The sequence below is a fragment of the Argopecten irradians genome, chromosome 8 (genome assembly GCF_041381155.1).
Source record: "Argopecten irradians isolate NY chromosome 8, Ai_NY, whole genome shotgun sequence".
NCBI lineage: Eukaryota > Metazoa > Mollusca > Bivalvia > Pectinida > Pectinidae > Argopecten > Argopecten irradians.
Window position 1 is genome coordinate 41,489,087 of NC_091141.1, and position 24,972 is coordinate 41,514,058.

The following is a 24,972-nucleotide window of genomic DNA, read 5'->3' on the forward strand; positions in this document are numbered from 1 at the left end:
GGTCAAAGTCATTCATTTGAACAAACTTGATAGCCCTTCATCTTAGCATGTCATAGTCCCAATATCAGGTCTCTAGGCCTCTTAGTTATTCACAAGAAGTTGTTTAAAGGATTTTTAGCCTATTTGACCCTATGACCTTGAATGAAGGTCAAGATCATTTATTTTAACAAACTTGGTAGCACTTCATCCCAGCATGCTGCAGGCCCCATATGAATATCCTGGGACTTTCTGTTCTTGAGAAGAAGTCGTTTAAAGATTTTAGCCTATTTGACCCCTGTGACCTTGAATGACGATCAAGGTCATTCATTTGAACATATTTGGTAGCCCTTCATCCCAGCATACTACATGCCCAATATCAGTACCCTGGGCCTACTGGTTCTTGAGAAGAAGTTGTTTAAAGATTTTGGCCTTTTTGACCCCTGTGACCTTGAATGAAGGTCAAGGTCATTTATTTGAACAAACTTGGTAGCCCTTCATCCCAGCATGCTACAGGCCAAATATCAGTACCCTGGGCCTTTCGGTTATTGACAAAAAGTCGTTTGAATGAAAAGTTTACGCACAGCGGACCGCGCACAGTGCATGATGACAATAAGTCATCCTGACCCTTCAGGTCAGATGACCTAAAAATATATGAATAAAAAGTTTCCAGACACAGTACATTTGTTTAATGACTTAATTATTAAATAATATCGTTTTTTGACCAATGAACATTAATGCTCTATATCAACTTTGATCAATATAGTATACCTTAACCAGTTAAATACATTTCTCCAGGTTTCGTTATGCAATATACACTTAAACCTATCTTTAAAGTGACCAGTCTCTATAAAGACCACCTGACTATTACACCATTTTTCCTCTTTCCCTTGGGTGGTCGTTATAGACAAAGTTGACTATACATCACTTTTCTGAATGTGTAACACCATTATACCTGCCAGAGTAGTGTGCCGCCAGCCGTGCTCGAACCGCAAACCCGAACTTACTGGTACGCCACTCTACCAACTGAGCTAAAGGGATTCATTCCCACTAGCACGAAGCTAAAAGGCGACTGTATTACTATGTACAATTAAAACCTGCTACACCTGCTTCAACTTACTCTCTAGATTTATCCTCAAATACACCAAAGCTGTTAAAATAAAGTTTGCAAAAATAAAAACCTTTTGACAGAATCAATGTTGACAGACCAACATGGTGGGACACCTCCTCTACACGATACAGTGATAAATGAGCACCGAGTGTCAGAACTCTATTGATTTCTCACACTGCCAAACGATGAGTGATGGATTTATAGAAATATTTATATAAATACTTTTGTCTCTGTCGTCTGAGTTATTTCTACTTCTGAAAACATGGGATTTGATGTTGACACTGAAGTTCCTTGCATCATCAACAGTTAAAACAACAGAATAAGTCTTGTTCAGAGCACAATCAGGTTTTATTAACAAAATGAAAAACAGTGAAACCTGCCTTAGGGACCATCCCTGCATGGAGACCACTTGCTTAATAAGACCACTTTTAGGGTCCAAAATGGCCATTTACAACACAATTTGACCTGTGTATAAAGACCACCTGGCTATAGAGACCACTTTTTCCTTGTCCCTGGGGTGGTCTTTATAGACAGGTTTAATTGTCATTAAGAAGTATTCCTTGTTTGATTAATTAACAATAGGTCAGTAAGATTTCTATGTATAGCGGGCATTAGCGGCCATATTGCCATCATCACTATCATATTTCCTCATTTATCAAAATTTGTCAACATATGTGGTGCTTCTTGAGACCTAATCTTTTTAAAGGGAGGCTCATGTTCGTTGGTCAATACTCATGGTAAATATTAAAGTTATAAATTCAGCTACCCGTACATGCATCGTAAATTATGTGGAGACTTACAGACAGCCAGAATGACAGACAGATGGATAGACAGACAGACAAAAGGATAGACAGATGGATAAACAGACATGGATAGACAGACAGACAAAAGGACAGATAGAAGATTGACAGAATGACAGACAGAATGACAGACAATCCTATTGATAGAGAGCTCTGAATAGTAGATAGAAAGTTAAAATGACAGAGAGACAGATGGATAATCATTAAGATAGATAGTCAGGGCAGATAATCAAAAGAACACACAGAAAAATAGAAAATTGAGCACCACTATTTTTTTTTTTTCAATTTGATTGTAGATGACAAAATGTTCTCAAAAAAAAAAAATCAAGTGTCATTTCTTTTTCTAATTAAAAATTGATGTTCAGCTGTAATGGAGGATTGTGGCCGATTCCACATTTTGTTAATGGCTATATTTCCTGATCAGGATAAAATCTAGACCAGTTCTTTGGTTCCATATCCTAATTGTTCTTAATCAGTGAGGTGCGACAGATTTATCTATGAACCATCACCAGTCGTAAAAACCGTAAAATCTCATCACTTCAGACTATCTACTGGGTATCTGTCACAGAGAAGCTTGACTATCTACGGGACATCTGTCACAGAGAAGCTTGACTGTCACGGAGAAACTTGACTAAATACGGGATATCTGTCACGGAGACGCTTGACTATCTATGGAATATCTGTCACAGAGACGCTTGTCTATAGAATATCTGTCAAAGAGAAGCTTAACTACAGAATATCTGTCACAGAGAAGCTTGTTTACCTACAGAATATCTGTCACAGAGAAGCTTGACTATCTACAGAATATCTGTCAGGGAAAAGCTTGCCTAAAGAATATCTGTCACAGAGAAGCTTGACTATCTACAGAATATCTATCACAGAGAAGCTTGTTTACCTACAGAATATCTGTCACGGGGAAGCTTGACTATCTACAGAATATCTGTCACAGAGAACTTTTGACGATCTACAGAAAATCTGTCAGGGAAAAGCTTGACTAAAGAATATCTGTCACAGAGAAGCTTGAATATCTACATAATATCTGTCACAGAGAAGCTTGGCTACAGAATATCTGTCATGGAGAAGCTTGTCTATCTACAGAATATCTGTCACAGAGACACTTGACTACAGAATATCTGTCACAGAGAAGCTTGTTTACAGAATATCTGTCACAGAGAAGCTTGACTATGTACAGAAAATCTGTCACAGAGAAGCTTGTTTACAGAATATCTGTCACGGAGAAGCTTGACTACAGAATATCTGTCACAGAGCAGCTTGACTACAGAATATGTCACGGAGAAGCTTGACTACAGAATATCAGAAATGTCACAGAGAAGCTTGGCTACAGAATATCTGTCATGGAGAAGCTTGATTACAGAATATCTGTCACGGAGAAGGTTGTCTAAAGAATATCTGTCACAGAGAAGCTTGACTACAGAATATCAGAAATGTCACAGATAAGCTTGGCTACAGAATATCTGTCACAGAGAAGCTTGACTATGTACAGAATATCTGTCACAGAGAAGCTTGACTACAGAATATATGTCACAGAGATGCTTGACTAAAGAATATCTGTCACAGATAAGCTTGGCTACAGAATATCTGTCACAGAGAAGCTTGTCTTCAGAAAATCTGTCACGGAGAAGCTTGACTACAGAATATCTGTCACAGAGATGCTTGGCTACAGAATATCTGTCACAGAGAAGCTTGTCTTCAGAAAATCTGTCACAGAGAAGATTGACTACAGAATATCTGTCACAGAGAAGCTTGTCTTCAGAAAATCTGTCAAGGAGAAGCTTGACTACAGAATATCTGTCATGGAGAAGCTTGATTAAAGAATATCTGTCACAGAGAAGCTTGTCTGCAGAATATCTGTCACGGAGAAGCTTGATTAAAAAATATCTGTCACAGAGAAGATAGACTAAAGAATATCTGTCACAGAGAAGCTTGTCTACAGAATATCTGTCACAGAGAAGCTTGACTACAGAATATCTGTCACAGAGAAGCTTGTCTACAGAATATCTGTCACGGAGAAGCTTGATTACAGAATATCTGTCACAGAGAAGGTTGTCTAAAGAATATCTTTCACAGAGAAGCTTGACTACAGAACATCTGTCACAGAGAAGGTTGTCTAAAGAGTATCTGTCACGGAGAAGCTTGACTACAGAATATCTGTCACAGAGAAGCTTGACTACAGAGTATCTGTCACGGAGAAGCTTGACTATCTACAGAATATCTGTCACAGAGAAGCTTGACTACAGAATATCTGTCACAGAGAAGCTTGTATTCAGAAAATCTTTCACAGAGAAGCTTGTTTAAAGAATATCTGTCACGAAGAAGCTTGACAAATTGACAAAAATTGCCCCAGGAGTATGGCGAAGCATGCAAAGCAGTGACTTGAACAATGTGTAAAGGCGACCATATCGGCACTGAGTTTTGCATAGTGGAAACCCAGAAAACAACTCATGCAATAGATCAGGAGAATTTTTATGTATCTATCTTTTTAAAGAATTGTATTTTAAGCAATACTTTCAAGTATTATTAACTTTAACTTAATTTTCCTGCAAAATAGTTTTGGAAGCCCTACAACATTAATGGTTTTTAATAATTTAAAAGGAATTTATTTCAAGTACATTTCATCAATTATTTTACTGCCTATCAATATCTAATGTCAGTAGATCAATATAATGCACTTTATTGCAAATCGACAGATATATTGATATCATGTGTATTTCAACTATATGCAAATTTGTCTGTATTTATCACTAGAGTTGTTTAAAATTGAACAGTTACATAATGATATGAACAAATAACAAAAACTAATTGAAAAATCAATATAGTGAAAAAATGTTTAGAAAAAAGGGAAAAAATGTATTAAAGTAACCAAGCAACATCAGAGACAAATAGATATACAAGTAGTAACGGATCAAATTAAAAAATGGACAGAATGTCATCTCCATTTATACAATAAGACCTTGCAGATGACTGGCACAAGGTTTGAGCAAATTACTGGTATGTAAAGCTAAAACACTATCAGAGAGTTACATATAATATCAGAAAACATATCAATTGAGAAGTCAGGGCTTCACCAGCAGATACCAGACAGTCACAAATGTAGGACGAAATGTTCATCACCAGAAGCGAGTGCGACATCGTCTGATGGACAACCTTAAGTATAGTAGAAATTAGCTTTAGTGATCTGACTGTCACTCTTAAATTAAATCAACATTTTTCTTTTTAATAAACTTTAATTACCTATCATAAAGATCTTTAAAACTTACAAAAATATTTCAGAACATTAAAATTGTGTTTGTGAAATCTGTATCACTGTATCAGAGCCAGTATAAAGTCTGAAGGTCACATGATACCCTTGATGGCCGTTACTTGGTCGCATGACCCATAACGACTATCACCTGTTGTTCTCTGGTGCATGATGGGTAATTGTTCTTCCCTATTGTTGTCAGGTCGGGAGATTTATACACACTCCCCCGCACCTACTAGCCATTCTGATCAATAACTTTTCACAATAAATTGTCTAATTACTATCGCACAGCTGCCTTCCCCACAGGTACTAGGCTAGCAGGTCAGACTCATAAAAAACTTCATTTTTCAAATTAAATTAATCCTTTTTATGTAAAAATCTCATTTTTATTCTACTTTGCCACAGGTATTGGGCCAGTAGGTCACTTTGATATATCAACTGATCGATTAGGGGCTGAATAGTTGAGGTGGTTGACAAGGTCATTAAAGAGAGCACGCACTTCGACAGGTGTCTAAGAGGATACTTAAACCCAAGGTCATAAGAGGACAGGTGTCTAGGAAAACACCAAAACCCAAGTTTATATGAGGACAGGTGTCTAGAAAAACACCAAAACCCAAGTTTATATGAGGACAGGTGTCTAGGAAAACACCAAAACCCAAGTTTATATGAGGACAGGTGTCTAGGAAAATACCAAAACACAAGGTCATATGAGGACAGGTGTCTAGGAAAATACCAAAACCCAAGGTCATATGAGGACAGGTGTCTAGGAAAACACCAAAACCCAAGTTTATATGAGGACAGGTGTCTAGGAAAACACCAAAACCCAAGTTTATATGAGGACAGGTGTCTAGGAAAACACCAAACCCCAAGGTCATATGAGGACAGGTGTCTAGGAAAATACCAAAACACAAGGTCATATGAGGACAGGTGTCTAGGAAAACACCAAAACCCAAGTTTATATGAGGACAGGTGTCTAGGAAAACACCAAAACCCAAGTTTATATGAGGACAGGTGTCTAGGAAAACACCAAAACCCAAGTTTATATGAGGACAGGTGTCTAGGAAAACACCAAAACCCAAGGTCATATGAGGACAGGTGTCTAGGAAAACACCAAAACCCAAGTTTATATGAGGACAGGTGTCTAGGAAAACACCAAAACCCAAGGTCATATGAGGACAGGTGTCTAGGAAAATACCAAAACACAAGGTCATATGAGGACAGGTGTCTAGGAAAATACCAAAACCCAAGGTCATATGAGGACAGGTGTCTAGGAAAATACCAAAACACAAGGTCATATGAGGACAGGTGTCTAGGAAAATACCAAAACCCAAGGTCATATGAGGACAGGTGTCTAGGAAAATACCAAAACACAAGGTCATATGAGGACAGGTGTCTAGGAAAATACCAAAACCCAAGGTCATATGAGGACAGGTGTCTAGGAAAACACCAAAACCCAAGGTCATATGAGGACAGGTGTCTAGGAAAACACCAAAACCCAAGTTTATATGAGATACAGGTGTCTAGGAAAACACCAAACCCCAAGGTTATATAAGGACAGGTGTCTAGGAAAATACCAAAACACAAGGTCATATGGGACAGGTGTCTAGGAAAACACCAAACCCCAAGTTTATATAAGGACAGGTGTCTAGGAAAACACCAAAACCCAAGGTAGTGTGAGGACAGGTGTCTAGGAAAATACCAAAACCTAAGTTTATATGAGGACAGGTGTCTAGAAAAACACCAAAACCCAAGGCCATATGAGGACAGGTGTCTAGGAAAACACCAACCCCCAAGTTTATATAAGGACAGGTGTCTAGGAAAACACCAAAACCCAAGGTAGTGCGAGGACAGGTGTCTAGGAAAATACCAAACCCCAAGTTTATATGAGGACAGGTGTCTAGGAAAACCCCAAACCCCAAGTTTATATAAGGACAGGTGTCTAGGAAAATACCAAAACCCAAGGCCATATGAGGACAGGTGTCTAGGAAAACACCAAAACCCAAGGTCATATGAGGACAGGTGTCTAGGAAAACACCAAAACCCAAGGTCATATGAGGACAGGTGTCTAGGAAAACACCAAAACCCAAGTTTATATGAGGACAGGTGTCTAGGAAAACACCAAAACCCAAGGTCATATGAGGACAGGTGTCTAGGAAAATACCAAAACCCAAGTTCATATGAGGACAGGTGTCTAGGAAAACACCAAAACCCAAGTTTATATGAGGACAGGTGTCTAGGAAAACACCAAAACCCAAGTTTATATGAGGACAGGTGTCTAGGAAAACACCAAAACCCAAGTTTATATGAGGACAGGTGTCTAGGAAAACACCAAAACCCAAGTTTATATGAGAACAGGTGTCTAGGAAAATACCAAAACACAAGGTCATATGAGGACAGGTGTCTAGGAAAACACCAAAACCCAAGTTTATATGAGGACAGGTGTCTAGGAAAACACCAAAACCCAAGGTCATATGAGGACAGGTGTCTAGGAAAACACCAAAACCCAAGTTTATATGAGAACAGGTGTCTAGGAAAACACCAAACCCCAAGGTCATATAAGAACAGGTGTCTAGGAAAATACCAAAACACAAGGTCATATGGGACAGGTGTCTAGGAAAACACCAAACCCCAAGTTTATATAAGGACAGGTGTCTAGGAAAACACCAAAACCCAAGGTAGTGCGAGAACAGGTGTCTAGGAAAATACCAAAAGGCAAGGCCATATGAGGACATGTGTCTTGGAAAACCCCAAACCCCAAATTTATATAAGGACAGGTGTCTAGGAAAATACCGAAACCCAAGGCCATATGAGGACAGGTGTCTAGGAAAACACCAAAACCCAAGGTCATGTGAGAAAAGGTGTCTAGGAAAACACCAAAACCTAAGGTCATGTGAGAACAGGTGTCTAGGAAAACACCAAAACCCAAGTTTATATGAGGACAGGTGTCTAGGAAAACACCAAAACCCAAGGTCATGTGAGAACAGGTGTCTAGGAAAATACCAAAACCTAAGTTTATATAAGGACAGGTGTCTAGGAAAACACCAAAACCCAAGGTAGTGTGAGGACAGGTGTCTAGGAAAACACCAAACCCCAAGGTCATATGAGAACAGGTGTCTATAGGAAAATACCAAAACACAAGGTCATATGAGGACAGGTGTCTAGGAAAATACCAAATCAAAGGTCATATGAGAACAGGTGTCTATAGGAAAATACCAAAACACAAGGTCATATGAGGACAGGTGTTTAGGAAAATACCAAATCAAAGGTCCATATAAGGACAAGTGTCTAGGAAAATACCAAAACACAAGGTCATATGAGGACAAGTGTCTAGGAAAATACCAAAGCCCAAGGTCATATGTGGACATGTGTCTAGGAAAATACCAAAATCCAAGGTCATATGAGGACAAGTGTCTAGGAAAATACCAAAACACAAGGTTATATGTGGACAGGTGCCTAGGAAAATACCAAAACCCAAGGTCATATGTGGACAGGTGTCTAGGAAAATACCAAAACCCAAGGTCATATGAGGACAAGTGTCTAGGAAAATACCAAAACACAAGGTCATGTGAGGACAAGTGTCTAGGAAAATACCAAAACCCAAGGTCATATGAGGACAGGTGTCTAGGAAAATACCAAAACACAAGGTCATATGAGGACAGGTGTCTAGGAAAACACCAAAACCCAAGTTTATATGAGGATAGGTGTCTAGGAAAACACCAAAACCCAAGGTCATATGAGGACAGGTGTCTAGGAAAACACCAAAACCCAAGTTTATATGAGAACAGGTGTCTAGGAAAACACCAAACCCCAAGGTTATATAAGGACAGGTGTCTAGGAAAATACCAAAACACAAGGTCATATGGGACAGGTGTCTAGGAAAACACCAAACCCCAAGTTTTATATAAGGACAGGTGTCTAGGAAAACACCAAAACCCAAGGTAGTGTGAGGACAGGTGTCTAGGAAAATACCAAAACCTAAGTTTATATGAGGACAGGTGTCTAGAAAAACACCAAAACCCAAGGCCATATGAGGACAGGTGTCTAGGAAAACACCAAACCCCAAGTTTATATAAGGACAGGTGTCTAGGAAAACACCAAAACCCAAGGTAGTGCGAGGACAGGTGTCTAGGAAAATACCAAAACGCAAGGCCATATGAGGACATGTGTCTAGGAAAACCCCAAACCCCAAGTTTATATAAGGACAGGTGTCTAGGAAAATACCAAAACCCAAGGCCATATGAGGACAGGTGTCTAGGAAAACACCAAAACCCAAGGTCATGTGAGAACAGGTGTCTAGGAAAACACCAAAACCCAAGGTCATGTGAGAACAGGTGTCTAGGAAAACACCAAAACCCAAGTTTATATGAGGACAGGTGTCTAGGAAAACACCAAACCCCAAGGTCATGTGAGAACAGGTGTCTAGGAAAATACCAAAACACAAGGTCATATGGGACAGGTGTCTAGGAAAACACCAAACCCCAAGTTTATATAAGGACAGGTGTCTAGGAAAACACCAAAACCCAAGGTTGCGTGAGGACAGGTGTCTAGGAAAACACCAAAACCCAAGTTTTATATGAGGACAGGTGTCTAGGAAAACACCAAAACCCAAGGTCATATTAGGACAGGTGTCTAGGAAAATACCAAAACACAAGGTCATATGAGGACAGGTGTCTAGGAAAACACCAAAACCCAAGTTTATATGAGGACAGGTGTCTAGGAAAACACCAAAACCCAAGTTTATATGAGGACAGGTGTCTAGGAAAACACCAAAACCCAAGTTTATATGAGAACAGGTGTCTAGGAAAACACCAAACCCCAAGGTCATATGAGAACAGGTGTCTAGGAAAATACCAAAACACAAGGTCATATGGGACAGGTGTCTAGGAAAACACCAAACCCCAAGTTTATATAAGGACAGGTGTCTAGGAAAACACCAAAACCCAAGGTAGTGCGAGAACAGGTGTCTAGGAAAATACCAAAAGGCAAGGCCATATGAGGACATGTGTCTTGGAAAACCCCAAACCCCAAATTTATATAAGGACAGGTGTCTAGGAAAATACCGAAACCCAAGGCCATATGAGGACAGGTGTCTAGGAAAACACCAAAACCCAAGGTCATGTGAGAAAAGGTGTCTAGGAAAACACCAAAACCTAAGGTCATGTGAGAACAGGTGTCTAGGAAAACACCAAAACCCAAGTTTATATGAGGACAGGTGTCTAGGAAAACACCAAAACCCAAGGTCATGTGAGAACAGGTGTCTAGGAAAATACCAAAACCTAAGTTTATATAAGGACAGGTGTCTAGGAAAACACCAAAACCCAAGATAGTGTGAGGACAAGTGTCCAGGAAAACACTAAACCCCAAGGTCATATGAGAACAGGTGTCTATAGGAAAATACCAAAACACAAGGTCATATGAGGACAGGTGTCTAGGAAAATACCAAATCAAAGGGTCATATGAGGACAGGTGTCTAGGAAAATACCAAAACACAAGGTCATATGAGGACAGGTGTCTAGGAAAATACCAAATCAAAGGTCATATGAGGACAAGTGTCTAGGAAAATACCAAAACACAAGGTCATATGTGGACAGGTGTCTAGGAAAATACCAAAGCCCAAGGTCATATGTGGACATGTGTCTAGGAAAATACCAAAACCCAAGGTCATATGAGGACAAGTGTCTAGGAAAATACCAAAACACAAGGTCATATGTGGACAGGTGTCTAGGAAAATACCAAAACCCAAGGTCATATGTGGACAGGTGTCTAGGAAAATACCAAAACCCAAGGTCATATGAGGACAAGTGTCTAGGAAAATACCAAAACACAAGGTCATATGAGGACAAGTGTCTAGGAAAATACCAAAACCCAAGGTCATATGAGGACAGGTGTCTTGGAAAATACCAAAACACATGGTCATATGAGGACAAGTGTCTAGGAAAAAAATACCAAAACCCAAGGTCATATGTGGACAGGTGTCTAGGAAAATACCAAATCAAAGGTCATATGAGGACAAGTGTCTAGGAAAATACCAAAACCCAAGGTCATATGTGGACAGGTGTCTAGGAAAACACCAAAACCCAAGGTCATATGTGGACAGGTATCTAGGAAAATACCAAAGCCCAAGGTCATATGTGGACAGGTGTCTAGGAAAACACCAAAACCCAAGGTCATATGAGTACAGGTATCTAGGAAAATACAAAAGCCCAAGGTCATATGTGGACAGGTGTCTAGGAAAACACCAAAAACCAAGGTTATATGAGGACACCAAAACCCAAGGTCATATGGGGACAGGTGCCTAAGAAAACACAAAAACCAAAGCTCATATGTGTACACGAACCTTGAAGGTCATATATGATTACAAATGGTGTCTTTGGAAGATTAACAATACTGCTTAATTAATTGATTAAACGAGTTCAGCAATCATACAAATAACTACCTTACTGAAACACTCTTTTAAACTGGTTAATTTTTGCAGAAGACCTAAATCTATAAGCAACAGAATTTTGCATGTCTTTACACCTAAAATGAACATTAAATCTTTAGAGATCAATTTTCACTGGAAAATCAAATTAGACCTATATCAAAATACAATGACAAGTTTCTGTTATCTGTTTTGAGTCTGGTACCATTGGCCTGAGCCAGCACAGCGCTCCCCTGGGAAATCTTCCCAGTAAACACTCCGGCTGCAGTTTGTTTTCCCAACTCTACATTTGTCTAATAGCAAGCTGCATTTCCACGAAATCAAAAGCATGGTCGCCTCTGTGGTTCGGTGTGAAATTGCCTTTGGTCACAATATTTTAATTCAATTTTCAAGGATCGCAATTTTCAAAGGTCGATAGTATCAACAAGTTTTTTTTTATAGTACTCAAGTAAATATTGTCTGATAACAAATACAGGTTATGTTTTATCTAGTAGACCTTTCAATGCCACAGAATCATTTTCTGTTGACATGTTTGATACTGATATGTAACAGAGAGTCTGTTATGGTTTACTATTCATTAGTCCTATTACATAATCTAACAGCCAGGATCATTTAAGGATGTGCCAGATTGTTGGTGAAGGAAAGACAGAGTACCTGAAGAAACCATAGACCAGTGGTCAGTATACCTGGCAACTGCCCTAAATGGGATTCAAGCTGGCAACACAGAGGTGGAGGGCATGGGGTTATATATGTGTCAGGACATCTTAACCATTCAGCCATCGCACTTTGATCCTGTGTACAAATTAAATGCTCAAAAATGAAGTTCTATAGCAGTAAGCTGATATTACGACAAGAAAGATGTTATATTGTCAAAATCAAAAATGGTGACAATTACCCAATTTGTAGTTATTTTCATAAGAATTTTTGTGTGTTGTATATTGTTGATTGATTGTTGGTTGTTTTTCGGACCGTTAGTATTGGTTGAATTAGCAGGACACAAAACAAAGAGTTCGACTGGCTTATACTCGTTTCTTGTATTGGTAATTTGAATTGGTTTTCATTTCATAAATAAACAAAATAGTGGCACATTTCATAGAAGGTAAATTTAAAGTTCACTGATATTGGTAATCCAATGTAGACACTGTATATTATGTCCGTAGATGATAATCCATCAATAAGTTCACTGTTTCACACTTGTTCTCTATTTGGAAATCCAACCTTTGAAAATATGTAATATAAGTCCGATATAGTGGACCGTCTTGTCCGCTTGACCGTTGGGATCCAACTGCCTCCAAATATCCAAAAGGCGTTTTTTATGAAGTGACTACTGTCCAGTTTGGCAGGTAACTCCGGATGTAAGGTTAATAACATAACAATTAAAAGATTTGACAATAGAGTGTGCGCTTTGATATAACTTAAGACTATGACACCATCGCCTCAGGTAGAGATATCGACAGTATAAACACTTTGATTGATAAGTGAAGATTGAGCGTCATATTAATTGGCGGTAATTCCACAAAGATAAGGATATATGGTAGATCTGAAGATCAGAATAATTAACTATCAAAACATTCACAGGTAAATTACAAACAATTATGTAAGAACAATAAACGTACAAAATTTCGCTATGATAACTTCCTCATATGCTAGCGGGGACTACTTTGTTAGTTCCTTAAACTGCTGGTGAACGGTGTAACATTCATTCAAGAGTTTTGATAAAACAATTTTTGTGTCCAATTTATATAAGACTTTTATTTAAATATCAATCAAAATGAATCCTTTTCATATTTTATAAAAATAATAGATTCCTGTCAGATAACTTAGTGTCACATGTTGATTTTGTGGTTGTATCTCATTTACCCATATATTATGCAATCTAACATTCAGTTTGTCTTCAGACATTATTGGAAGAGGAGATAACTCACCATACAAACCAGTAACTTTTGTTTTTACATGTTTTCTATAAAGGAAGCTGTTATACTTGTTCTATTACCAAAGCCAGTACCTGCCATGGAATGTCAACCTTACCAATTATCCACAAATATTTTTGTTATTGAGCGTCAAGGACCATTGTTGTCAACTGGAAAAGATCACATAAAGGACAAGGAGTGTGTATATCGACATGGCCAAGATTCCAAAGTGTTGCATTATAGTTATTTATCATATATGCAGAGAATCAGCCAGTTAAATTCTAACTCTACCTGTGATTATCAGTGTTAAACAACGTCCTTGCGTCTTATTATATATTACCCAACCGATATCCATTCATTATACCTTACCGATGTCCAGAACAGTCATCGTCATTCATTACCTTACCGATGTCCAGAACAGTCATCGTCGTTTATTACCCAACCCATGTCCAGAACAGTCATCGTCGTTCATTACCTAACCGATGTCCAGAACAGTCATCGTCGTTCATTACCTAACCGATGTCCAGAACAGTCATTGTCGTTCATTACCTAACCGATGTCCAGAACAGTCATTGTCGTTCATTACCTAACTGATGTCCAGAACAGTCATCGTCGTTCATTACCTAACAGATGTCCAGAACAGTCATCGTCGTTCATTACCTAACCGATGTCCAGAACAGTCATCGTCGTTCATTTCCTAACCGATGTCCAGAACAGTCATCATCGTTCATTTCCTAACCGATGTCCAGATCCTTACATATCATCATTACATTTCAAATAAATTTTTCAATGCAAGAGCCAAATGTATTTATACTTTCTAAAGACTTTATTGAGTTCTACCAAAAGTGACTTCAAGAAACATCCAAAATGCTCTTGATCTGAATCTTTCCTAATGTGTCCATTATTGAGATGGTGATCTTATGAATATCTATACATGATTGTACTTCACTACTTAAATATTTACTATCAAATGATTTTGTTTGCATTTTGCAAAAAATATCTTTTACCCTGAGAAAGACTATATGTATGTTATGCAATATTTCATGCTATGTACATACATGATTCTGGCCATATCATGTGTTTTTTTTTTTTGTTTTGTTTATACAATTCCGGTACCGGGTAGTTATAATGTACATATGTAATTTTCATATACCTGTACATACTCTATTTTTGCAAATTAACCTAATATGAAACTATATTCCAATCATGCAACTTACAATATACAAAAAAAATTTCAAGGTCATTGATATCTTATACCTATTTCATTCCTGTACATGTCTATATGTCCATAATTGTTTGTATGATGTTCATATTGCACCTCAATTTTTGATTTGAGGACAAATCAATTTAGGAAGAAGGGGAAGCATTTCACCAGTGCAAATACTAAATTTGCACAATTTATCTTATTTTTCTCTTTATTCAAATAGTCTATATATTTTATTGGAAATTAACATAAAATCATTATCTAAACCATTTCTGTCATATGTAAGTCATTTTCATTTTTACCTGTAATTAATTATCTATTGTCAAGTATATATCCTAGCTAAAGGTGTCAGAGTTAATCCCTTACTTCCTGGGACAAACAGGAAAGGATTAAGCCTTCAATTATCTCAAACCTTTTACTTTTTTTTTTATATGTAGACATGTTAATTGTTTTCTCACTCATTTTTGCCTTGAGAAGCACATGTCACTCTATTTTTGAGAACTTTGGAGTCAGGGAAAGGCAATTGCCACCTAGGATTTTTAGAGTAGAATAGGATATGATTACTTATAAAAAGGACGATACATCAGTTGTTAGGAGAGGATGAGTTTAGTGAGAGGATAGACGTAGGATTAGAAACAAGCGGTGGGGGGGACTTGTTTGGAAATATGTATTTTACCTTTACCTAGCGGGGATTTTATATGAAGGTTATTACGGATCGCGTAAAATTATTTTGACTTAATTCATCGTGTGGAGACTTGACTTTCCGGGCGCCCTACAACTTCGAGTGGAACTGTATATATCCTATTTGTGACTATGTTGTGTATTATCATTGGATTATGTGTAATTTTACCTCTCACTTGCAAATAAACAACCGTATCATATACTATGTGTTAATTGTGCCCCGCTAATTTCCCCCATCATGACGAACTACTACAACATCAATACTAACGTGACCTGCCCAATCCAACCAGGGCTCCGGTCACAGTTCCATGTTTTCAATCCGTCTAAACTTTTACATTGCAGCACTGACTTAGACCAAGCCAGCCCTACAAATAAACTTTGTGGAATATCCATCAAAAGCTTCTCAAAAATAAGGAAAAACACCTTAGAATCCCAAGATGGCGTCCTTTTAATTTTTGGGGTATTTTTTTGATGATTAGAATCCAAAATTCAATAGGCTCATCAATGGACAATGTAGGGGAAATAAGCCCCTTATGACATTTAAATAAACATAAAAACAAGAATTGTTAGAAGCAGACGACAGTTAAGACATGAGAGACAACACAATGGCTGACCACAGACTCCACTAAATATAACACTCCAGTTCTATCCGCTAACGGTCATCTGGTTACGGTGGGCGAAATATGTCCATAAAAAACACATTGACCTTGTTTGGTCAAAATGTAATTAACTATTCTTGGAAAAAATAGCCAGGGTGATGTCTTCAGCAGTTCAGTTACAGACGAAAGAAACTTAAGTACATGTCTTTTTGTGGTTGATGACCAGAAAAACAGCCCTGAGAAGCAGACAGTTGTTTCAGTTTAATTTCTGTTGTATGCAACACATTCCCACATGATCCATACATATAAATCAACACTTTGACATCAAATCTAATCTTGATGAAAGTTATTTGAAGCACTCTGCATGAACTTGCCTAGCAACCCTCCTATTTCCTTGGGGTCCAGTTTTTTAAAGTTAATTAATTTTCCCTTATTGTAGTTAATTTGTGCCAGTGTGTGTAGTTTCATTTGACATTTAGCCAATTTGACATTTCATTAGCTTCTTAAGAACATTTAAACCACATTTAAATGGCCAGATTAAGGCTTGAAGAAGCTTTCCGTATTCCAAGAAATACCAATTTCATCATTCAAGGAGCAATTTGTAAATTTACTGCAAGCAAATTCTTGATTAAACATTTTTATAGAGGAAATTTATCAAGGAATTAGCATGAGTTAACAGAAATTTGTGATTTGAAGAATTTGAACGGAAATTGCATGGGAATCTTAATTCTAATTGTTTGTAATGGCAATTTCATGAAAGATTTGAAAACAAATAATTCATTATATCTTGAACTAAAACTGTAATAAATTACACAAAAGAAACCACCTCTTCCGCCATCTTGTATTTGAGATCTTTGTGACCTCCATTTTGTTGCATCCATGGTAACGCTACTGAAGTATATGATGCAAATATTTTAGACATTCATATATGTTTCAATCATTGACCAGGTTTGAATAAAATTAATCAAAAATCTGACAATTTACTGACTAATTTACAAAACCTGTGTACAGTGACCTGGTTTCCAAGCAACACAATTATAGACAAAATAACATAAGTTTCTGCATGTTCATCTACACATGATCTTCAACATTGCTGTGAAGTCTCATTGAAATTGACCTAGAAGTTTATAAGTTGTCCGTAAGAAACCAAAATATACCAAGAAGAGTTCCACATAGTCGGCGGAGACAGTGAGGTCGTAACATCATACTTTGTCTGATCAGGAGTGTAACTAAATTTAGTCCAACGGTGTTGGTAGAAGGTCTTTGGTAAGGGTCTGCTGTAGAATCCTAAGGCAGTCAAGACATTATTGCCCTCGCCTCCGTATGATATAAGATCCACTTAAAAGATGACGCCAGAATTCGGTTGGAATAGAATTTGTACCATCATTTGTGTATTTCAATTGATGAATGACAGGTTGTTAGGACAGGATATGAAGCTCAGACGAGACATATAGGACGAGACATATAGGACGAGACAGCTAGGATGTGACACCTAGGACAAAATAGCTAGTAAGAGACATATATATATGGCAAGACAGCCAGGACAAGACATGTAGGACAAGACAGCTAGGACAAGACAGTTAGTATGAGACATATATGACAAGACAGCCAGGACAAGACATGTAGGACAAGACAGCTAGGACAAGACAGCTGGTACGAGACATATATGACAAGACAGCCAGGACAAGACAGCCGGACAAGACAGCTAGGACAAGAAGGCTAGCTAGTACGAGACATATATGACAAGACAGCTAGGACAAGACATGTAGGACGAGACAGCTAGGAAGAGACATATAGGACGAGACAGCTAGAGAAGAGACAGAGACATATAGGATGAGACAGCTAGGACAAGACATATAGGATGAGACAGCTAGGACAAGACATATAGGATGAGACAGCTAGGACAAGACATATAGGATGAGACAGCTAGGAAGAGACATATGAGACAAGACAGCTAGGAAGAGACATGTAGGACGAGACAGTTAGGACGAGACAGAAAGAACACAACAGGATGAGACAGCTAGGACGAGGCAGAAAGAACACAAACAGGATGAGACAGCTAGGACAAGGCAGAAAGAACACAACAGGATGAGACAGCTAGGATGAGGCAGAAAGAACACAACAGGATGATACAAAATATTGTAACAAAGCCCCATATATACCTCCCCCTTTCCTGATTTCATGGCAGGAGCATAAAATGTGTCAATAAGAAATCAATTATAGATTGATTTTATCACAGGGTTGCTTCCACATCTCCATGTTTGCTGATCTTGTAATGTTATTCTATACATTGTCCCCGACACGGAGTATTGGAATGGTTGGCTCTACATCTGTTACAGCCCCTACAGGGAGCTACCGTGGTCGGGGGATGTCAGGTTACCGTGCCAGGAATCATTAAATCAGGACAATATTCATTAGAATGAACTCTAGGTTATTAACAGGACTACATACCCCTGAGACATTAACTGGTATATCTTTTGTAGTTACAGAACCCTATCATTGACCATCTATCATTTCTCCTATAGCTGTGGCGCGGGTCATGCAACTGGATCACTGGTCTAATTTGTCAAAACAGACTTCTATCTGACACCATATATTCCATACTTTTGTAGATCAATACATGTATTATATATTATTATACCTGCCCAAGACATTGACCTACATTCTCACCTACAATATCATCCAATTTGATTGTTCAGCAATACTAATAGCAAGTACATTCCAAAATTGTACAGTTTGTTACCTAATGTCAAAATTACTGTAAATAACACAAACTTTCTTAGAGCAGGAAACACAGGTCAAGGTTACTATAAATAACACTAGTTTTAGGGCATGGAAACACAGGTCAAGATTACTATAAATAACACTAGTTTTAGGGCATGGAAACACAGGTCAAGGTTAACATCCGTTATTTATAGTAACCTTGACCTTTTTTAAATGCTCTAAGAAAGTTTATGTTTTTTATAGTAAAAGTACTTATATGGTATAGAACAGCCTGAGACATTGACATTACCGTATTTGATTCAATAAGCACCCCCATCCTCATAGCGCACCTCACCCTTCTTAGGCTTCAATTTCACTTGACTTTGAAATAAATACAGACTGAAAATATGAAATCTGTGTTGGTTTTCTAACTGATATCTTTTGAAAACTGATTTATGAAAGGCAACTCCAAATTTGTTTCCATTAAGCACCCCCTTTTTCATTTCAATTTTTTAAGCACCTGGGTACTTATTGGGTTAAATATCCTGGAAACCTCTGTTTCAGAACCTAAGACACAGGCTGGAAATTCTTCAAAAGGTTAAACAAACCATTAAAACAGATTATAAGCTTCTTTAAACCTTCTCCAAATTCTTCATGAGTTATTCAAACAAAGCTTGGCACATGTAGACTTAGAGAGGACAAGCAGGCAATACATTTATCATCAGCAATAGACAGGGAAGTTTCTCTTTACACAAAGGACATGTAAGTATGTTTGACTTTAAACCTTCACTACACGTCTAAAAACAGATGCCCGTGCATTTGAAATCCACAAACTAAAACAGACATGACTATTACTACTTTCAGGACTATATATATACTAATCAGAGCAATACATTCACCTCCAGAACTATATCGTTATAAACAAAAGAGAACAGTATTTCAAAATACATTTTACTCCAGCATACTGTTCTCATGAAAGGATTCAGAACTAAATAAAAATTGAATACATGAAGAGATAATAAATCATAATTGGTGCAAAGTTTATGTCTGAATTGAGTACAATAAGCTCAATCACTGTCGACATACAGTCAAGTTGCTATAATTTAAACCATGCCAACATTACTTATAAATCACCAACATCATCTTTACATACCTGCTTTGAATCAAGAAATAGTTCAATAGAGGTATCTTGTTTGAAATCAGTTTCATGTCCAATATTTTGTTCACTGTTATAAATAAAGTTCTAATTTAACATATAATGCTAGAACTGTTGATTTATTTTTTACTTGAATTACATGCTGTTGGAATTATAATAGTAGTTCTGTTCTAATTACCCAGAATGACAAAAGGCGCATCAGAGTTTTAATAACAGCCTTATCCTGATTGAGATTCTCATCCCATTGGTTAACCAAGTCGTTACAATCACTCGCAAACCAAAAAGTTTGATTAGTTCAAAATCTAGAATTTATTTTCAAATTAATTTATAGTTTTGAAATAAAACACCAATTTTCAATCATTTTTGGGTATAATTATGCAAAGTATACCTTTATCCACTACTTTAATTTGTAGCTTTGACAAAAGATTACATTATTCTAAAGCTTATTATACTAATGTGCATTAAAAGCTAACTAGGTGTAGATCTTCAATCTGAATGTACTACAGTAAAACATGGCTGTAATAAACCTCTGGGGACCAACAAAATCACTTCATTATAAGCAAAGTTTGTTATACACATATTATAGACATCTTAAAGGAACCTTGACAAAGAAGAAAAATAACTCTGTTATAAACACAAATGTATTGTGGGCTTGTTCCTCATAAACATGTTTTACTGTAATGTGTATTAAGCTAACCATGCAGATCTAAATCTTCTACATAAATGTACTAATGTGTATTAAGCTAACCAGATATAGATCTTCTTTTGTATTATACTTTTGTGTGTTAAGCTAACAATGCAGAGCTAGATAATTTGTCCTCTTAAAAGTTCAAGTTTCCAACAGTTAATTTTTTATTTTTACTAAGCTTTCTTGGAGCAATTTCAGCATCTTAAAACAATAAAATATAAAAATCTTAATTAAACTACCAAAGCTTCTTAAGTGTTAAAAGGGGAAATAAAAATATCTGCAGATTTAAAACAAAAGTATTTCAATAAATTTCAATTATTTTTTTAAGTAACTCATTCCATGACTCTGGTCTTGGTGATTTATTGTTAAGAAATTTAATTTCCTTTCTGAGATACAGTTCTCAACAGTCAGGCCGCGAAGGCTTCGATACATCACTCAGAATGGTTGCTGTTGTGTTTTAATGTCTTGACAATCTACTACTAAAGCTGTCCGTCATAGGACAACTAATGAAGTGAAAGGCGTTTTTCCAATCTACCCCATCATTAGGGTGTAATTAATGTAGGCTTCTTAAGAGACAATACTCACGAAACCCTGATATATATGTAGAATCTGTAATCTTTCATGAAGACATCTACACTTACCGAATTTTATCCAATAAGTGCCCCTATCCCTATATGCCCCCTTCCCCTTTTTTTAGGCTTCAATTTCACTTAATTTGAATTAAATTCAGACTGAAAATAATATAAATTGTGTTGGTTTCTTTTGCAAATTGATTTATGACTTACTTTGTAGAATAATTATTTTATAAAAGGCCAGTCCAAATTTGTTTCCATTAAGCGCCCCCTGATTTGCTTCAATTTTTAAGCACCCTGGGTACTCATTGGGACGAATACGGTAATTAATGTGCCAAAGAGTATTTCAAATTTTTGTAAAACTTTCTGAACTTCCTGACATTCCCACATAATGTGTAGTTATTATTGTTTCCTATTCCAGATAACCTAGGGGACAGAGAGGCGAGGCTGACGATCCTGTCTCATACATAACAATATATACTTATCTATATTGAAACCACTGAAGAACTTTGGGTTTCTGTAAGACAATTTTTATATCTACCATTACAAATGATTTAACTGTAGTCTTCCCTTCTTCTCCTCCCAGGGGGTGAGTTAGTCAGGAAATTGTACAGGTCCCTTGGGCCTTTTACATCTCTCATCAAATGTATAATGCCAAAAGAATCAAATGGATATTTAATTTGACTCTTTTATAGAGTCAATCTCACTCAAGTATTTTCTAAAGGCATATCATCTCTTTAGCTCGATCAGTTGAGCGTCAGTAATCCAGAGGTCTCGAGTTCGATTCCTGGCAGTCTGCAGGCAGTGATTAAATTAAACATAAATCCTGTACTCTGTTGCAAGTACAAACTGATAAACATGAATTCATCAAAACTGTGAAAAATAAGTTGCATTTCTATCCCCTGAATTTTTTTTGTTTTTTTGTTGTTGTTTTATTACATCTGGGCTACAGTGGCTGAGTGGTTAAGGTGTCTGATTTCTACAACTAGCCCTCCACCTCTTTGTCACAGTGGCTGAGTGGTTAAGGCGTCTGACATTCTACCACTAGTCCTCCACCTCTGGGTCACAACGGCTGAGTGGTTAAGGCGTCTGACATTCTACAACTAGACCTTCATTGGTTGAGTGGTTAAGGTCTCTGACATATTCTACAACTATATATAGTTCTTAAACTCTGTGACACAAATATGACAAAGTGGTGAAGGTACTATTTGATAATCTTACATAAAAGAAGCAACTGTACAATAATAAAATATGTCTTCATTCACAGGGGCATAACTAGATCAATTTTACAAATGATTACTGGCAGGAGTAATGCTTACATAGGACCTAACTACAGCTGTTACAACCAGGACAAAATCTATCTTATTTCACCTTAGATACTGAAAACCTTATGCAAATTCCATTAAAATTACTTCAAAGGTTTCAGATAAGAAGTTGAAAATCCAAATTGTTTACTAATGAACATCCCATTGCAGCAAAACAAATTCAGACTGCCATTATCTAAGATCTTGTCTGAAGTAATATTCATGCTGTAGTATATAAAGTCTGATCCAGTATTATAGCATTCTCAGCAGACCATTATTTGTCACTGATCATCATCATATTAACAAGACCGCCGTTTCTAAGCTTGACCTTTAAGAACTCCAAAGGTAGCCGCAATCCTACAATAAAGCAGCAGGATTACACAGCATCAATATTGATGGGTCCATATTGATTTGTGGTGAAAAGATGTTTGTATTATATACCATAAATGTCACCTACCCTGACCCATAACACTATGTTTTCACACTAGCCTAGTTATAGGGCCATTGGCAATACTTAACACCCCGAACCCTTATTGGAGACCATGGCAACCAAATATTCCTCTATCATGTTACCATGGTAACTGCTAATTTCAAAGGAACTTGGCAGTAATTATGCATGTGTATAAAATGTACATGCATGTTTTTATTTGCCAAAATGAAACCAGACCACAAAAAACATTGTTGTTGCTGGGGTTTTTTTTGGGGTTTTTTTCCAAGATAAAATATTGTCTGGGCAAATCCTTCTAAACTACTGGGTCAATTATTTCAATGAAACTTCACATCAAAGAAGCATGTGATTGTGAAATTATAGACATCTATTATTTTACAACCGACCAAGTTTGAACAAAATTGATCCAAAATATAGCTAATGAGTTATTGGCCATTTCACAAAACTTGTTTATGGTGACCTGATTACCATAACAACCAAAATTTCAGCAAAAATATCCTGCATACACATCCACCCATGTTTTCCAACATGGCTGCCAAGTTTCTGCAGATTGTCCTTACTGTATATCTTTGATAGCAGCAGTTATTTCAAACAAGCAAATTATCACAGCTAATATTCTTCAAACTTGTTCACAATATATTTGCCCGCAAATCCTTGGGTTTGTGAATGCGAGTTCAGAATATAGATAAAAATTGAAAAAAAGGTCACAGCGAACTAGATTTGATAGCCACTGTTTGACTTCTGATAAGGTATATAGTATTCTGATGACTAAAGATGCTCCACCGCTAATAAACAGTACTTTTTTTCTCTATCAAAAACAGGAGCAGACAAATAAGTATTTTTCTTCAGTTACAAAAGTTACTTACTTTACACCATTACCACCATTGATAAGTTTGAGCTACTAATTTTACTTAAAGATAAAATTATTAAAAATGATAAATGCATCCCGCAAAAATTCTGTGGCACTATGTCCTATATGAAATGAAGTACCGATTGCACATGTACCAAAAGCAAAATGAATTATTTCATATTATTTTTTTGTGTTAATTAGACATATATATACATATATTACATGATTAAACAGAAATTATTTTTCAAATGATGAGTATCGTTTATTCTCTGTTGGTGGTGGAGCATTTTAATTAAAAAGAATTCAGTAATAGATATAAGCAGATGTACAGTAATGATTAGTTTTACACTGTGCTCAAGAAAAAAATTATATCTGGAGGAGGGAGGGAGGGAGGTAATTTTGGGTTACAATCCCATTTTTTTTTTTTGTGTAATTTGAAAATATGAATACCAGGGGGGTATATATATATATAAATACAACTTACCTAGAATGGCCAGCTTCAGGGCCGACGTGTTGTTGGTGTTGATGTGATCTTTTAGAGATGGGTGAGTAAACTCGGAATAGCATCCTTTGGCCTGGTTCATGGAAGTCATGGTTGTTTATTCAAACGGAACACAATAAATATCCCCAACCAAATCAAACGCAATAGAGATATCCTTTCACACTTCACTGAACATGGTAGATATCCATTTTACACTTGAACGAACACAGCTGATGTCCAGTCTCTGATGTTTGGCCACTACGGTCGGAACTCAGTTGACCTCTGAAACACAAATAACACTATGCTATACACATATATACCACTTTTGCATATTCCGTCAGGAGAAAACTCAATATTCGTGATGAATAATTACTGAGCTCATTTCAATAAGAAAAGGGCTATAACAGTTAATAGCCATTTTTAACAATGTTGAATAATTATTTGATAAATGTTTGATCATATTATCACGCATGTTTAACTTGGTAATATTCCGAAGGTCTACACATACAACAAAAGCAAACATTCAGAAGATCCAGAGTCTGTAGTATGAAATCATGTTCGGAATGTTTACCAACATCGCTGCGTAATAATATAGCCTTGTAGTTTCCATTAGTGCCAACACAAAAGTGGGTAGGGGCACAACAATGCAGTATGGAGCTCAGGTGGGCTTCTACCAACCAATCTAAGGATAGGCTTGGGGGAGGGGGACAGGACATGTATCTGTGTCATATTCACCCGCCAGTTACACGCGTTGTAAGGAAACAGGAAGTGACATCAAACATAACAGTCTACACTCGGGATGGACCACA

The 24,972-nt window shown here is 37.1% G+C and overlaps 1 protein-coding gene across 1 annotated transcript in view; it reads right to left on the reverse strand.

Annotated features, from left to right (window-relative positions):
- LOC138329908 (uncharacterized) overlaps nt 1-24,653 on the reverse strand; it is a 159,859-nt gene extending 135,206 nt beyond the window's left edge. The window contains exons 1-2 of the mRNA XM_069277192.1: nt 24,537-24,653; nt 24,167-24,445 (exon numbers count right to left, since the gene is read on the reverse strand). Coding sequence (XP_069133293.1) covers nt 24,167-24,275 — 109 coding nt within the window. The 5' untranslated portion in view covers nt 24,276-24,445; nt 24,537-24,653. The remainder of the gene's footprint in view (nt 1-24,166; nt 24,446-24,536) is intronic.
- Between the last annotated feature and the right edge of the window lie 319 nt (nt 24,654-24,972).